Genomic DNA, 16381 nt, shown 5'->3' on the forward strand with positions numbered 1-16381 from the left:
CAGCCGAGGGTGTCCCCGCGGGGACTCCCTAGAACCGAGGTGACCCCGCGGCAAGGCACAGCCCCATCCTGGGCGCCCTGAAAGAGGCTCGCGTTCCCCGGCGTCGGCCGTGCTCTCTCTGGAAGGGCGCGCGCTCAGACTTTCCGTCCAGGTCCCACGACACTTGTGTCCACTTCGCGGGGCTTCGGACTACAGGCCGTCAAGGACCCGCAGGCTGTGCGCCCTTCACAGAGTGTCAGAGCGCAGGGGGCTCGCGCTGAGCTCCAGGCTTTGGGGGGAACCGTGCAGAGGACTGTGATCATTTCAGGGCGAAAGCAGCGCGGGTGTTCTTGCGCGCCCCTCGGAGAACGAGTGTCTCAAGGGGCTGGGCAGGGGTCTGTCCCAGGTGGACCGGTAGGTTCTCTGGAGGCACTTTCAGGGAGTGGGGTCCTCGCAGCAGCAGAGGGGCAATAATTAAAACTAGTCCCCTCAGTTCTCCAGGACCTGAGCTTGCTTCTCTCCTGCTCTCGTGGGTTTTGTTTCTGCTTGGTGTGTCACATGTTCTCAGCGGTCCCAGTAAACCCCCAGCTAGAGAGCAGCAGGCTTTACAAGTACTCCAGAAATTGCACTAAAGAAAGTAAGACAGCATTGCTCCGGGATGGGAAGGTGGACTTGTGGCGCTGGGTGGTGGCAAGCACATGTGCTGATCCAGATGTCCTGGGTCAGCTTTCCCTACAGGTGAATGCCTGGCCCTTTAGTAGAGTGTCCACCAAGAGCAGAGCTCTCCTGTCTCCACACCCACCATGACCTCTGCACGTCAAATCAGCAGGTCAGCACCCTCGCAGCCTCTAGGTTTCTGATCCAGCTTCAGAAGGTGGTCAGGCAGTGACCCTTCAGACTGTCTAGGAGAGGGAGGGGCAGCACCCTGGGAGCCCTGAGCGACTGTTTTCTCTGTCGTCCTGCTCAGGCGGGTGGCGTGGGCAGTACAGTTCCAAGGGCCCTGTGAACCCGTTGGGCTGGGCCAGACCTGCTGGACGGCCAAGGTGTACCCAGAACCCCAGCGATCCCAGACTTTCAAAGTCAGGTTGGAAGACTCGCAGTTCGAGGGCCAGAAAAAGAGAGAAGGTGTAATTACAGGGTTGCGCTCCTCGGCCCATCTGCTTGGAATTACAGAGCAGTCTTCATCTTTGGCTGAAACATGAAACAAATCAGAGCCCACGGGCAGATCAAACGGCAGCTGCCACCCACACCAGAAACGAGAGGCAGAGAGAGAGGATGAAGGGGAGAGTGTCCCCTAAAAAACCTCTCATCGTAGTTGAAAGAAAATGGGCACATGGGTGAATGCCTTTAAAGTGAAAAAAGTATTTGAAATTGGCATGAACAGAATTTTTTTTTTTTTTTTTGCACAAGGCCATTTGCCTTTTGGACTACAAAAGCCATCCTCAGAGACGCAGCCTAGGCCAACCCATCCTGAATTTTTCCTCCTTGTTTCGAGCGGTGGAAGTTGAAACCACACTTCCTGCACCACAGTGCAAGCTGCGATAGTACCAAGGGGTAAGGGGAGCCCAAGTGCAGCCTCATTGTGGCTCGAATCTAGCCCCAGATCTCTGGACTCCAGCTGAAGTCAGCCTGAACTCCGTGGGGTCGGGGTTTACCCAGACCCACAGTGTGCCGGGAGGGAGTCAGGAAAGGGGCATAAGCCAGTGGGGCCAGCCCCTTTGCACGTGTGCACGTGTGCATGTGTGTGCAGGCATACATATGATGAAAGGATGTAAGATAAAAAAACAAGGTTTGCCAAGTTTAAGGGGATGACGAGGATAATCCTACAAAAAGTCATCCCATTTCAAAGTGAACCTCCTGTGGCAAAATTATGCACACTGATGTTGCCCACAGACCAGCTGCGCTCGTGGGGGCTCCAGCACAGAAGAGAAAGTGAGGGAGTAGTACTTCTGGGTATAAATCTCTGTGACCTGAGAGAGGCTTGCTTGTTACGATGCCTTAGGGTAGTGTAGAGCACCAGGAAAGAATTGAGTATTCTTCCTTTCCCCCTTTTCTGACCTGTTTTTACTTACTTGAAGTACTTTTAACAAAATATGAGCATTAGTCCATCTAACCCAAGGGAGTGGCTTCAGAGTGTGTCTTACTCTGTAGTTAGGGGTCTTGCAAGTATTTAAAGATTCTGTAGTAACAGATGGAGCTTGATCGTTTATCTTAAGAGAAGTCATCAGTCTGAAGAAAATTGCCTGCACTCTTTTAGAATGGCTTAATGATATGTCTACTGGTATTGGAAAAGATCCTGATGCTGGGAAATATTGAAGGCAAGAGAAGAAGGGGGTGGCAGAGGATGAGAAGGTTAGATAGCATCACTGACTCAATGGATACGAGTTTGAGCAAACTCTGGGAGACAGTGGAAGACAGGGAAGTCTGGTGTGCTGCAGTCTATGGGGTCACAAAGAGCCGAACATGACTGAGTGACTGAATAGCAAACAACCTTAGGATGCCATTTGTTTATTTATTAATATGGTAGCAATTAGTAAATTAAAACATATTTTCTATGGTGATGCATGTACTTGGGGCCAACTTTAATTAATTTAGTTCCTGACATCATTTGTAGATTATTTGTTCCACCAAGTCTCATTAATAAGATTACAGAGTGCACAAGACCTTCAGGAAGATTCCAGGTGAAGACGCTGGAGAAACTATTGTGTTTGGCATCTGATCTTTGTTCAGTTTGGGGGTTACTTTTATTTCAACTCAGGCAAGTCATAAATCACCCCTAGATCCTATTGGTGAGTAAATTAGGATCTGGCAAGACAGGAGCCTTTTGTTTATTTTAGCTTTTTTTTTTAAACTGTAAATGTGGTGAGAGACCCAAGTTCAAAATGTGACGATGTGAAAGCATGCGTGTCAGTTTTACTCTCCCCTCCTTCACCTCCTGAGAACAATTGCATTTCTTAGTCCAAATAAAGCTGATTGAATGTCGTGAGGGTCTGCAGCTGAGGGATGTCCCTTGTTGCTGTTTTCTTTGCTTTGATGAAAAGTCACAAAAGTCATCCCGCTCCAGAACACAGATTAACACGAGGCGTTTCAGAGTAAGTGGTGCTGTCGTGTGCCTGAGTGCTGATTCTCTCTGCTGATGGAAACAAAACATGTGGGATGAAGTTTTGGAGCCCATGTTGGGGAGATGGTCTTCTCCTCAACACCGTTTACTTTGTAGCATTCATTGACTTTTCTGAAATGGGAAGACACTTTTGAGCTATTCTCTTTCACTCAAGTGTAGTCTCTTAAAGTTGAAAAAAAAAAAAAAAAAAAACAACCAAAACCGTGTGGATTACCAAAAGATTGTTTAACCAACAGAATGCAAGGAAACATTGCAATAGGGTAAAATAGAATCTTTGAAATATGATTTTTACTGAAGGCAGTTCTTGTGACCAAAAATACATTGCCTTTCCTATACCTTTTCCCCCCTAGTCATAAAATATAATCTTGAAAAGAAATAGGACTCAGCTGCTCATAGCAGGGAGCAAGGGTCGTAGGCAGATGGTAAATATTCTTTTGTGGAAGAAACCGACCGGCCTTAAGCACGTGGCTGAGCTGACTCGTTGTAGCTGTGTTCCTTCTTTTTCTCCCTAAGTGAGTAAAGAGCTCAACATCAGTGGGAGACAGGGCTGTGCAAATGCACATCGTTAAGGGACAGACTGATGACAGCCTGATAGAACATTTGGGACTAGAAATGTGAAAAGGTATGTTGGTGATTGTGAGCATCTGCTGGAAGCTTACGTGGCGTGAGTGTCTTTAGGAGCCCCTGCGTGGGGTGGAAGTGATCCTGGGGAAAAGCTCAGGAGAGTCTGTCACCGTCCCAGGAGGAGTGCCTACTGTGTCCTGACATTGTGTGCACAGGCCGTTTAGTTCTTCTCACTTTGGGAATAAAATTATTTTGGAAAGTCGTGTAATCGGAGGAACCTAGGTCAGAGAAAGGATGTGAAGTCACCCTGCAGTGACTGAGGGTCTCCTGTTCTCGAAGGGTTTTCTAGCCTCCTTCTTTCAGCCATTCAGTCACCAGATCTGTCTACCAGGGCCTCCTGGTGCCTGTGTCCCTGCTGGCTGGGGACAAGGCTGGGAGGAGGGGCAGTCCCTTCCTGAAGATTCCTGAGAACACCTGGGGAAGGGGAGAGCTTATGGAGAGCCCAGAGCCAGGAGGTTGGCGTGCTGCCCTGACTGCAGTGTTTCTCCCTTCTGGGAGTCCCACACTCCACACACTCACACACCGTGCACATAGACACACCATACACACACACACACACACACACACACACCATAACATATACACTCACACCGTAACACACACCGTACACATGTACGTACACACACCATACATACACCACATATACACACACCACATACACACACACCATACACACACACACATCACATATACACATACTATAACATATATACACACACCACATACACCGTCATACACCATGCATAGACACACACACCATGAACACACCATGCACGTATACATAACATGCATACACACAGCATACACCACACACACACCATACATACACCATGTACACACACACCATACACACATACCATACACATCCACACACGTGCCATAGACACATTCAAACACATACCATACATACACCACATGTACACCATGCACGTATACACACACTATACACAAACACATACATACCACATACACACCATACACACAGGTACCACATACATACCATGTATACACCACGTGCATACATACTGTGAAGACCCCAGGTGCACACACACACAGTGCCCAAACACCACACACACACACCACGCACACACACACCACACATGTATACACAACACACCTCATGCACACAACATACACACAGACACACACCATATACATAGTCACACACACCTCACATACACACATGGCTGTGGCGAGCAGTCTGTGGTGGCAGCCGTCAGCTCCAGGCCCAGCGGGCAGAACAGCCATCTGTGGTTCAACCCCAGCGTCTGGCCCGGACACCGAGGCCTTAGAAGAAAATGACTTAGAGAATTACCTCGTTTTCATCTGAAGTTAAATGAAAGCAGGAATTTGAAATCTTGACTTTATTGTGTTTCTCATAAAGGGAAAATGCTTTCAGATAAGAAAGTTTAAAGACTGGCAAAAGCAACTCTCTCAGCTTTGATCTCCGGAGACATGGAAATAAAAACAAAAGCATGGTGAGTGTAGGTGCCCGTCTGGAGTGAACTCCAGCTTTTGTTCCAAGACATGGCAGCCGTGTGGGCGGTGGAACAGACTGCCGACCTCACGGCCCACTCGCCATCTCGAGGGCCCCCTTCGTGGGCTGGGCGATGTCTTGGTGGAGTGATCACTTGCATATCCCCTGTTGTCCCGTCGTCTCTCCATGGATTTGTTTGCATCACAACGCTCCACCCAGAGAGGCATCCTCGCTCTTGTGCAAGAGGGATGCAGGTCACGTTGCATCCAGGATACCAGGTGCCTGGTGAGCGGGGACGGGTCTTTCAGAAACCTGCCGCCCTCCGAAACCACCATTGTGTATGTCTTCATGTTACACTTACTTGGCTGTTCTGATATAATTTTTTTAAGCATTAAAGCACCTTTTCAGTGACTACCCAGCTCAGAGGTGAGTTCAGTCCCAAGTGTCCAAGTGTGCCTGGAAGTGTTTCCTTCCCAACTGATTTCTTACTTTATTGTGTGGATGGTGGTTTGGAGTGTTGGGTCCTCAGTCTAGATGGGCAGGTCAGAAACTGCAGGGTATATCGAGGGGACTCAGATTTTTTAAATGTTACTGAGAACTTGGGGATGTGGCCACACACCATATCTCTCTCCCAAGTTTCCTTTCCCGTGTCAGTGACGGGTCCGGCCTCATATAATACAACCTTGCACCCGGTAGGCCTGCAGCCACCTGCTGAGGGGTGAAGGTTGGCTCTGAGTCACTACTCTGTCTGCCCCCTACACCCGCCCTTCACCTTCTGTCTGATCCTGTCCGTGGCCTGGCTCACTCTTCAAGAACAGCATGGGTTCAGGGATCAGCGTGGGTGATGGAGAAATACTGCATTTGTCCTTGTTGAAGCCAGTGTTCAGGGGTGCTTACTGTGAGCAGAGCCTGGCAACCTGGAGGCTGTAAACAGTCACCTGGCCCCATGGGCCTTGAACTTAGGTCACAAATCCCTGGGTAAATGGTTAAACCTGTGTCTCCTCTCGTTTGGGGAAATCTGGTCTTTTATTTGCTATCTCTGGGAGTTTTCACTGTCTGAACAGTAGACTGTCAATCATGGTAGAAGTAAAGGTCATTCTGGAGTCATTTAGGACTTCTGTTGTGAGTGATTTTGCCCGTGGGAATGAGTTGATCTTGCACATACACATGTAGGAACACACATGCACGCACATATCCAGGCATGTGAACACACCCTCCAGAGCCCCAGGAACTCATGTAGTTCTCTGCAAGAGGTCATCTATGAAGTTGTCCCCCGAGCCTTGAGGAATTAGTTTGTTTTCAGCAAGAGAACAGTCTCCTTCCAGGGTCCTGTACTTGAAAGAAGCTGCCCCGTTGTCATAACCATTTGATCTGGGCCCAGGCCTGAGACCTCAGATGTCAGAGACTGTTCTGTAGTGAAGTCACACTGATGGCCGCTTCATCAGAGCACCACTGATTGGGCCGGCTGGGTGTGGCTGTATCAGGGCCTGGCTCTTCCTAACGCCCTTGACCTTGAAGACTGGTTTTCCTCTGCTCCTTTCTGTTCATGTGCCTGATATTTGAGAAACGAGATAATATGTGAGTCCAGTGAATCTTCAAGTATTTTGCAGATGGTAGTTACCATTCCCATTCCTCTAATTTTTACTTTGTACTGGGGCACAAAGGCACCTGTTCGATGACCGGCCAGAGTCACCTTGAAGCCTAGAAACAGCCCCTTTCTACCTGTGCTGGTGCTGGTTAACCTTTGAGATGCTCTTTTCCTTGTAGTTATTTGCAACAAAACTTAACGAATGAGACCCGATGCGCTAGTCTTCTCAACTGACCAATACATCTAGACTCCTTAGTTCACCAAAACCTTGATGTTATTTGTGTGTGCATCATACATGTGTATTTCCTGACTCATATGAGAAACACAGAGAGGGGGACCCTCTCATGGCCTAAATAGGACTGTCACCTGCTCACCGATGACTACTGCATCCAGAGCACCACCCACAGGCACTGCTGTTCCTAACAGTGACCTCACCGTGCACCGCCTTAAGAACCTGAAAGACCGTCATGTCAACTGCACTCAATGTCCAACGGCAGAATTGTCAGCAACCAAATATGGCGACGGGGCTTCCCAGGTGGTGCTAGTGGTAAAGAACCCACCTGCCAGTACAGGAGACTTAAGAGACTCAGGTTCAAATTGGGTTGGGAAGATCCCCTGGAGGAGGGAATGGCAACCCACTCCCAGCATTCTTGTCTGGGAAGTCCCATGGACAGAGGAGCCTGGCGAGCTACAGTCCATAAGGTCCCAAATAGTTGGACACGACTGAAGCGACTCAGCACAGGACAACACACAACACAGCAGATATGGTGATTAGCCAATGCACTTCTGATTATACCGATAATCTAATCAAATGCAGGGTTTTAAAGTTATTATGCGTGATAAGACATTTACTATTATAAGTAATAAGTACACTCAGGTAGTAACTGTTATCACAGTCGCCGCCTTGGAGTTGGATGTCGATTTAAGCTGTTGGAGACAGGTGAAAGTGGACCCTTAAGTATTTTGCAAGAGTTTGTTTCCAGACTTAGTGCTGATTAGTAATACTCCTGGTTTCCTCTCTCTGTCTTTCCCTCCTTCCTTTCCTTTTTAAATACCTTCTTGGTGAGACCTCTCCCTACCACATGCCAGAGATGGTCCATGCCTCTCTAGAACCACAGAGATTTACTGCTTGTTGAAAGCAAGTCCCTTCGCTCATCTTTCTCACATATTCAGGCAAAATTGATACACTGAGCCATGGCAGAAGCTTCATAATTGATCCTCCTGCTGCTCATCCCTCCAAAAAAGGGAAAAGCAGTCTTTCCCAAATGGAATCCTTATCCTGTGTTAGTTTGCCTAAAAGCTTTGGGTTCCTCTTCCCTGGTTCAGCCCACTCCATGCTCAAGATGACGTACACGGGGCTCTGTCCTTGGCCACACCGGGGTCTCTCCTCCATGAGGCCTCTCCATCCTTCCTCCTTGTGTTGGGCGTGGGCTGAAAACTGTCTTCAGGACACAGCGGCCCCTCCAGGAACCCCCACCAAGGCTGAACTCAGAGCCTACTCCCCCTCACGAGCCCCTCCATAAGCCCTGGGGTCTGGTTTCTCCCCCAACTGTAGGATGTGCCTACAGAGTGAATGCCTGGCCCTCCAGAGCCTTTCTGATGGTGTGAATGAGTGAGTTGCTAGTTTCAGTCCCAGATTTGGAGCTGACACAGTCCTGGCAATGCGAGAAAATGGGGCCCTGGGTTGGCCAGAAGTCTAAGACTGGTCTTGGAGGGTACCCGATGGCTGATCCTGGGAAGGGAGTCCTGGGGTGTAAGGAGTTGGGGCGGTCCACATGGCCTCCCCTGCAGCTGAACTAGGTGCCTCATGTGGCCTTTTCACTCCCAGCCGTTGATTGAATATTAGACGGAACCTGGCTCAGACGCTAAAGAATCCACCTGCAATGCAGGAGACCTGGGTTTGATCCCTGCGTTGGGACGATCCTCTGGAGAAGGAAATGGCTACTCATTTATGTATTCTTTTTTTTTTAATTGAAGGATAATTGCTTTACAGAATTTTGTTGTTTTCTGTCAAACTGCAACATGAATCACTCATAGGTCCCTCTTGAACCTCCCTCCCATCTCCCGCCCCATCCCGCCCCTCTAGGTTGATACAGAGCCCCTGTTTGAGTTTCCTGAGACATTCAGCAAATTCCCGTTGGCTATCTATTTTACAAGTGGTAATGTAAGTTTCCATTTTACTCTCCTCATACATCTCACCTTCTCCACCCCTCTCCCCATAAGTCAGTTCTCTATGTCTGTTTCTTCATTGTGACACTCCAGTATTCTTGCCTGGAGAATCCCATCGACAGAGGAGCCCAATGGGCTGCAGTCCATGGGGTCGCAGAGTTGGACACAACCGACTAACACTTTTCACTTTCACATGGGGCAGGTGTCCACGACTCACACCAGGCAAGCTGGGTGAGTGTTGGCAACCTCATCCAGAGCTGACCCTTAGAGACAGCTTCTCCTGCCTGCTCCCACTTGACCTCTTCAGTTTTGCTTCCTAAGAACCATCAAGGTGATGGGTACTTTGAAGGAAAAAGATAAAAAGAGAATAAATTCCAGTCCCATTTCCCACCCTAGAGATTCATCCCCACCTGGTGGGTAGCCCTGTATCCCAGGAAGAGGTTGTCTATTGAGTCCTCAATGCTGCTGGCCTCCTGGGCAACACCTCGCCTGGGCCCCCATGTGGCTTGTTGTCCAACAGGAGCAGCAGCAAGATGGAGACTGGTCTCTAGAAGCCCTTTGCCTGCTCTCTGCTGCTGCTGCTGCTAAGTTGCTTCAGTCGTGTCCGACTCTGCCTGCTCTCTAATGATGTGCAATTGGTAGTTTGGGGATTTTCTTTCTTCCTTCCCTTGTCATAAAGCTGCCTGTGGGCACCCTCCCTGGGTGGCGCCCGCCTCCCGCACAACCACACAGGTCCTGAGCACCATGCCCTCTTCCCCCAACCCCGAACCTACCTCCTCTCCAGACCTGGCCACCATCCATACTGGTCCTCGGACATCCAGCCCAGCGAGACCTTGAGAGTCTCCGTGTTGGGAAAACTCAGCTTCATTCTTCTTTGTGCTTCCAGCCCCTACGCTGCACAGAGTGGCAGCACGTGGGCACTTGTTACGGTGAGTAGCGCTTGTCACCGGCCTCGGGCTCCCATGCTCCTGTCCATCTGGGTCACCAGTGAGTCGGCTGCTGGGAGCCCAGACCTCTGGGTACTCTGTCCATGCAGAGCTCAGAGTGCACCAGGGTCAGGGGGACTCTCTCCATTATGGTAGCCGTCTTGTTAGGAAGGGCTTTCTCAGGGCCTCCAAGAGCCTGACCATCATTTAAAATAAAAGCATGTGTGCATGCCAAGTCGTTTCAGCCTTGTCCAACTCTTGGCAACTCCATGGACTGTAGCCCACCAGCATCCTTGGTATTCTCCAGGCAAGAATACTGGAGTGGGTTACCATGCCCTCCTTCAGAGGATCTTCTTGACCCAGGGATTGAACCCACGTTTCCTGCGGCCCGTGAATTGCAGGTGGATTCTTTACCACTGAGCCACTGGGGAAGCCCTAAAATAATTGCTGCTGCTGCTGCTGCTAAGTCGCTTCAGTCGTGTCTGACTCTGTGCGACCCCAGAGACTGCAGCCCAGCAGGCTCCCCTGTCCCTCGGATTCTCCAGGTAAGAACACTGGAGTGGGTTGCCATTTCCTTCTCCAATGCATGAAAGTGAAAAGTGAAAGTGAAGTTGCTCAGTCATGTCTGACTCCTAGCGACCCCATGGACTGCAGCCTACCAGGCTCCTCCATCCATGGGATTTTCCAGGCAAGAGTACTGGAGTGGGGTGCCATTGCCTTCTCCAAAATAATAGCAACTAACATCTAATAAGAACCGTGAACCATATGCTAAAGGAAACGCTCTTGGTGAGTCCTGAGACTGACTCCAGGACCCTGCAGTGCTGTCACCTCCTCCTTACAGGTGAGCGCACGGGAGCTTGTGGGGCCGAGTGATGGGTTTGTGGTCATGGTGCCGTTGTGTTTCATCGGTTGTAGGACTGATGTCTTTTCATAAATAAGGTCTTTACAGTGGGTGTGCATCTTCCAGTCGCCGTGAGCCTGTGGGTGGCAGTCATGCTGGGGACGTGGGTTTTCACCTGCGTGAGCCTGGACCCAGCTGCCCGTACTGTCCTCACCTCACTTCCTCTCTGTGCGCTCTTATTACTCTCCACCTGTGGCATAGTTGCCAATAGCTTGGTCCTGAAAATAGAGTGAAAGTTTGAGCCAGGTGTTAGAATTCACTTGTAAATTCTACTCTCAGTGCTGAGAACAAAAGTGAAAGTAAGTGAAAGTGAAGTCGCTCAGTTGATCTGACTCTTTGCGACCCCATGGACTGTAGCCCACCAGGCTTCTCCATCCATGGAATTTTCCAGGCATGAGTACTGGAGTGGGTTGCCATTTCCTTCTCCAGGGGATCTTCCTGACCCAGGGATTGAACCTGGGTCTCCCACATTGCAGGCAGACGCTTTACCATCTGAGCCACCAGGGAAATCCACTCTCAGTGCTGAGAACAAAACCAGGGTGGAAATCAGGCAGACCAGTAAGAGAGCCAGGGGTGTCCCGTGACATCAGTGGGTCAAGTGTTTATCTCAGAGTGAGGGTGGGAAGTAGCTGCCCTTACATGTTTCCTCACTGAGAAACAGTTATGTGGAAGGGAAGATGCCCACGAAAAGACAAGGCTGTGTTTGAGCTTTGTGGTCGAGATCCTTGTAGAGCAGAGCCATTACTGTCCCGAGTGAAGCTTTGCAGCTGAAGGCCAGATCTCTCTGCAGAGATGAAGCAGTCAGAGGCCGTATTCTGAGGGTGTCTGGGCACTGCTGCTAAGGCCTGTGTCACTGTTTAAATGCAAGTGCTTTTTGTCACTGGTAATAAAATAACGATGCATCTTAACAATCACTGAAGTCTTGGGTTTGATGAAATCTATTAAGTGGCTGATCCGGTTTCAAACCTAAGTAGCCCAGTTCCGGCATTTCACCCATATCCACTCCCTTCCAGCTTTCCTTAGCTTTACGGGGACACATTTGCAGAGTGTAAAGGGGTTTATATAAATTAGTTTTAGAACAGAGCTTGGCTTGGTTGATCTGAGAGCATGGCATCTTGACTGAATGCTGAGTGTCACATTTAAAAGAGAATCTTCTCCAGTTCCCAGTGTCTCGTGACTTGAAGACTTGAATTAAAGTCTATTTTTTTTAGCCACATAACAATTGCTCACACAGTTGACTACTCAACAGATGACAAGTTATACTGTATTATTTCTTTGTTTCATTCCCACCAGGAGACTCAGGAAGTGCTTCCTATTGTCAGGATGATCACGGCTCTTGGGGCTGGTGGAGGCACCCCTCTCCAGCCTCAAGTTCAGAGCCAACTGAGAGAGGTCCACACAGGTGCCAGACAAATGGGGACTGAAACCCTGGAATTGGGATAGATACCCCACCAGAAGACAGTGCGGGTGGACGTCCATGTAGGATTGCTAACAGGTCGCCCCTGACTTTTCCAGACTTTCCTCCTTCTCAGAGCCACAGCTTACCTACTGAAGGGGCCTCACTGTGGGCCTGGCAGAGGGGCTAATCAAAGTGTATGTGTTTTGAAAACAGGCTGGCTTTGCAAAGAGAAATAGCCAGGTTAGTAGGCTTGTGTCCTGCCTGTTTCCTTCTCCTCTTTGGGGAGGGTCGGGAATGGAGTACCCAGGACCATCGCTACAGCAGAAGGGCCTTCACTGGGATGAAGTTCAAGGCCACAGGAAGGGGCTTCTTACTTAACAGCCCTAAGCATTGGTGTCTACACCACCTGATGCAGATTTCTGAGTTTTAGTGTCACCACATTACCAGGTGGCACTACTGGTAAAGAACCCCCTGCTGATGCAGGAGACATAAGAGACATGGGTTCGATCCCTGGGTCGGGAAGATCCCCTGGAGGAGGGCATGGCAACCCACTCCCGTATTTTTGCCTGGAGAATCCCATGGACAGAGGAGCCTGGTGGGCTACAGTCCATAGAGTCACAAAGAGTTGTACATAACTGAGCACACACACATACACACACTCTAAGTTGGGTGTGATTCACATGGTTTGCCCGAACAGATTTGGTGGTGACATAGCATTTAACATTTATTATGAAACGATTACCACAATCAGTTTTGTTAACACCCATCTTTTATCGTTGTATGTTTGTCTAATAGTGGTTTTGTTTTGTTTTTTGCTAACACAGTGCTGAATACCTAGTGGGTCCACAATAAAGACCCATCAGATCATGAGTTACTTCAGGAGTGACTCTCAGAAGGAACAGCAGGCTTTCAGAAAGACAGCTCCGTCTGTTTTCATTGCCTTTTCCTGAACACACGGTGGTATGCACATTTTGGCCAACCTGGTCCACATGTACTAAAGAGACGTTTGTCCTAGGTCCCCTCTACCCTGGAAAACATTTACAAGTGTTCAGTCTTCTTAAACCCTGTAACATATGTTTGTTTGTCACCAACTTTGAGTGGCAGCTTTGGAAGATCACTGAGGGAAATCACCCCTGCCCCCTTGGAGGGAGAGTGGAGGCCTGGCATCACCTTTAGAGGGTATCCACTTGGAGACCGATGAGCCCAAGATGCATGAGGTAGCACGAGCAGAAGGGAGCCCCTATGGCAGGGTGTCTCCTGAGCTCCATGGGCCTCTCCTGCCATCTCCTTTCACCCTTTTGCTGAGGCCACTGCTGTCTGTGTGTCACTGGCCTGTCCACCTCCCCGACCTCCCTTCCTGCCATTCTTCCAGCCCTGTCTCCAGCCTCAGTGGCCCTGAGGCACGGGCTTCTCTCCCCTGCAGCCCTGCACAGCTGCTCCCAGAGGCGTGGCCTTGTTGGCTGGTTCAGGAAACTGGGTTTGGGCTCTGGCTTTGCTAGGGACTCATCAAGTGACATCATGGAAGTCACGTTCATTGTCTCCCCAGATCCCATATTCTCAGCTGGGCAAGGATCTCCTGAGACCCTTTCCCACTGAGGCATGTGAATTCCAGGAGAGCAGGAATAGCCACAGACCCGGCGTTTCCCACCTGGGGGACGGCCCTGCCTCGGGGAAGTTCCTCCGCCAGTCTCACGTCTCTAGGGCTCCACTGACACCTGCTTCCACGTTTCTGTTTCAGGGCTGGGAGAGGGCTCTGCTCTCCTTCATCCGGACAGCAGAACCCATCCCAGGTCCTTGGAGAAAAGCGCCTGGCGGGCCTTCAAGGAATCCCAGTGTCATCACATGCTCAAACACCTCCACAATGGAGCCAGGATCACCGTGCAGATGCCACCCGCCATCGAGGGCCACTGGGTGTCCACCGGGTAAGCGGCCGGGTGCAAGGGCCCGGCAAGTGCACTTCTTAGGGTTTCTCAGGTGCACAGAGACTTTCTAGAACCCACAGTGATCCTGGGGTTGTCTGAGTTCTCACTCAGAGCCAAGCGACTCTTGGAAGCCTGGGTTGATGAAGAAACAGAGCTCGGTCCTGCAGAAATCTTAGCCTGGGCAGTGGGGATACGGTGCCACTGTGAAGCCACCTGGGAGTGAAAGCGTCCTTGTTTACTGAACCTGAGGACCACTCGTGTATGAAAAGAACCATTAGCAAGTGAAATTAGCAAGGAGTCTGTGTTTCACCAACCCTGAAACATGACGTGCAAGCTTCTGATGGTCTAAATAGTCTAGCGGTATTCTGGTAAGTTGATATCCAGCTTCAGAGTCTGAGAGTACGTTAAAAAGGACCCACACTGCCTGGACCAGCCAGGGCACAGCTCTTGGCTTCTTTTCCAGGCTGTGGAGCTGAGATTTATCCCGGTTTGAGCTCTGGCTTATCTTCCATTAGAGCTTTTAAAAATAGCCCAGAGGCAGACCTGTAGTCTTCACCCTGCCCATTAAATTGTTGCAAATTCACATGGCTAACTAGGCTAGGGAATAGTGAGATCTGACGCCTTCTGTGCAGACCCTGCCCAGGTGCCTCAGGAAGGGTTCACAGGCATCTGGAGAAGAGAGGAAAAAGCGAATAAGACAAGGGAGACCCAGAGGGTTTTTGTTTTTGTTTTTGTTTTTCCCCTAAAAATGGGGTTTCTCAGAATAACCTCCTCATCAGTATTGGCACAGACAATCTTAATGCAGTGTACTTTTAAATAATTTATCATTTTGTTCAACAAATATTTCTGAAGTGCACAAATGTTTACTGCGCCTGAGCACAGTTCTAGACTGTGTGTGTAGCAGAGAGTGAAACAGACACGTCTTCAGGAATTTCACAAATAAACACACGAAGTGTTACAAGGAGGGAAAAAAAACAACAGGTGCTCCAGGAGAATATCAGGGCTCCTATTTTAGGACGGGCTGGGGTGGGAAGGGCTACCAAGATGAGGACACTTGAGCTGAGATGTCCTTGGCCATGCAAGACTGGGAAGAGCTCTTGCTGGGGGGCAAGCAGAGGCTGGACTGAAGAAGCACCACGGTAGCCCTTGTGCCTGGGGCGGGGGTGGGACAGCCCCCAGCAGGCCAAGGAGGAGGCTAAGCCGGCTCCCAGGGCCCCTGCAGACCAAGTCTCTTGTGAGTTTGGCTTTTAATGAAAGAGAATTGGGATGCCATTGAAGAGATTTCAGCAAGGGCCCTGCTAACAGCCTGATGCAATGTGACTGAAGGATGCTCTGGCTCAAGGGGATGGTGGAAAGAGTGACTGGGGATAGTTGGGTTCTCGGCCTCCTTAATCAATAGAAATCAATCAGAGGCTGGACAGGAAATTCAGGCCAAGCTTTACTGGGGCCCCTGCGGCAGCAGAGGGGAGCAAAAAGAAGTAATAGGTTGCCTTGCTTGCCCGGGTGGCTCAGTGGTAAAGCATCCGCCGGCCAGTGCAGGACACTCGGGTTTGATCCCTGGGTTGGGAAGATCCCCTGGAGGAGGAAATGGCAACCCATCCCAGTACTCTTGCCTGGGACATCCCATGGACAGAGGAGCCTGGCAGGCTACACTCCATGGAGTCACAAGAGTCAGACATGACTTAGCGACTAAACAAGGATAACAACAACCCCCCAAGGGAAGGGCGAGCTTGTTCCTTACATGGGATGAGGGTAGGGGGTATGTTGTTCAGGGTTCGGCAGGTGGGATGGCTTAGGTGGTCTGCCCACCTCTTAAGTGGTGTTGAGTGCAGGGGGTACACACAGTCCCCTGGTTTGCTCCCGGCTCTTCAGAAGGCAGTGGGATTTTTGGTCTTTCTGTATCTTGTCCATAATTTGCCCAACTGCACATGCACACAGTTATTTTTAGTCTCGTAGTTTCTGTGTATCCATTGCTGGAGGAGAGGTGTGTCCAGGTGCAGGCACTGCAGCCAAGGGTCCTAGGTCCCAGCCTGTCTCAACTTGGGGATGACCAATTAAAAAGCTGGAGACTAGTTCCAGCTGGAGATGGCTGAGGGCTGGGTGAGGGGAGTCAGTCGGGGGGCTGATGGAGAAGCAAGTGGATGTGAACTCAGAACTGGATCAGCAGATTCTCAAGTGAGATGAGGTGTGAGAAGTCAGTGGTGCTCTTGTCTAAACCATGGCAGCAGACATGAATGCCTCTTACATGGAAGGACTCCTCTCTCCAGGGGGATGG

The 16381-nt window shown here is 50.0% G+C and overlaps 1 protein-coding gene across 2 annotated transcripts in view; it reads left to right on the forward strand.

Annotated features, from left to right (window-relative positions):
- The window catches only part of APCDD1 (APC down-regulated 1), a 45004-nt gene that overhangs the window by 378 nt on the left and 28245 nt on the right, over positions 1-16381 (forward strand). The window contains exons 1-2 of one of the 2 annotated variants that reach the window (XM_002697746.6): positions 4-13144; positions 13923-14106. In XM_002697746.6, the coding sequence (XP_002697792.1) occupies positions 14027-14106 (80 nt within the window). In that variant the 5' untranslated portion in view covers positions 4-13144; positions 13923-14026. Of the gene's footprint in view, positions 1-3; positions 13145-13922; positions 14107-16381 lie in introns of those variants that run through there. The other variant, XM_024984412.2, reaches the window with a different exon arrangement.

Source organism: Bos taurus, chromosome 24, assembly GCF_002263795.3.
Source record: "Bos taurus isolate L1 Dominette 01449 registration number 42190680 breed Hereford chromosome 24, ARS-UCD2.0, whole genome shotgun sequence".
NCBI lineage: Eukaryota > Metazoa > Chordata > Mammalia > Artiodactyla > Bovidae > Bos > Bos taurus.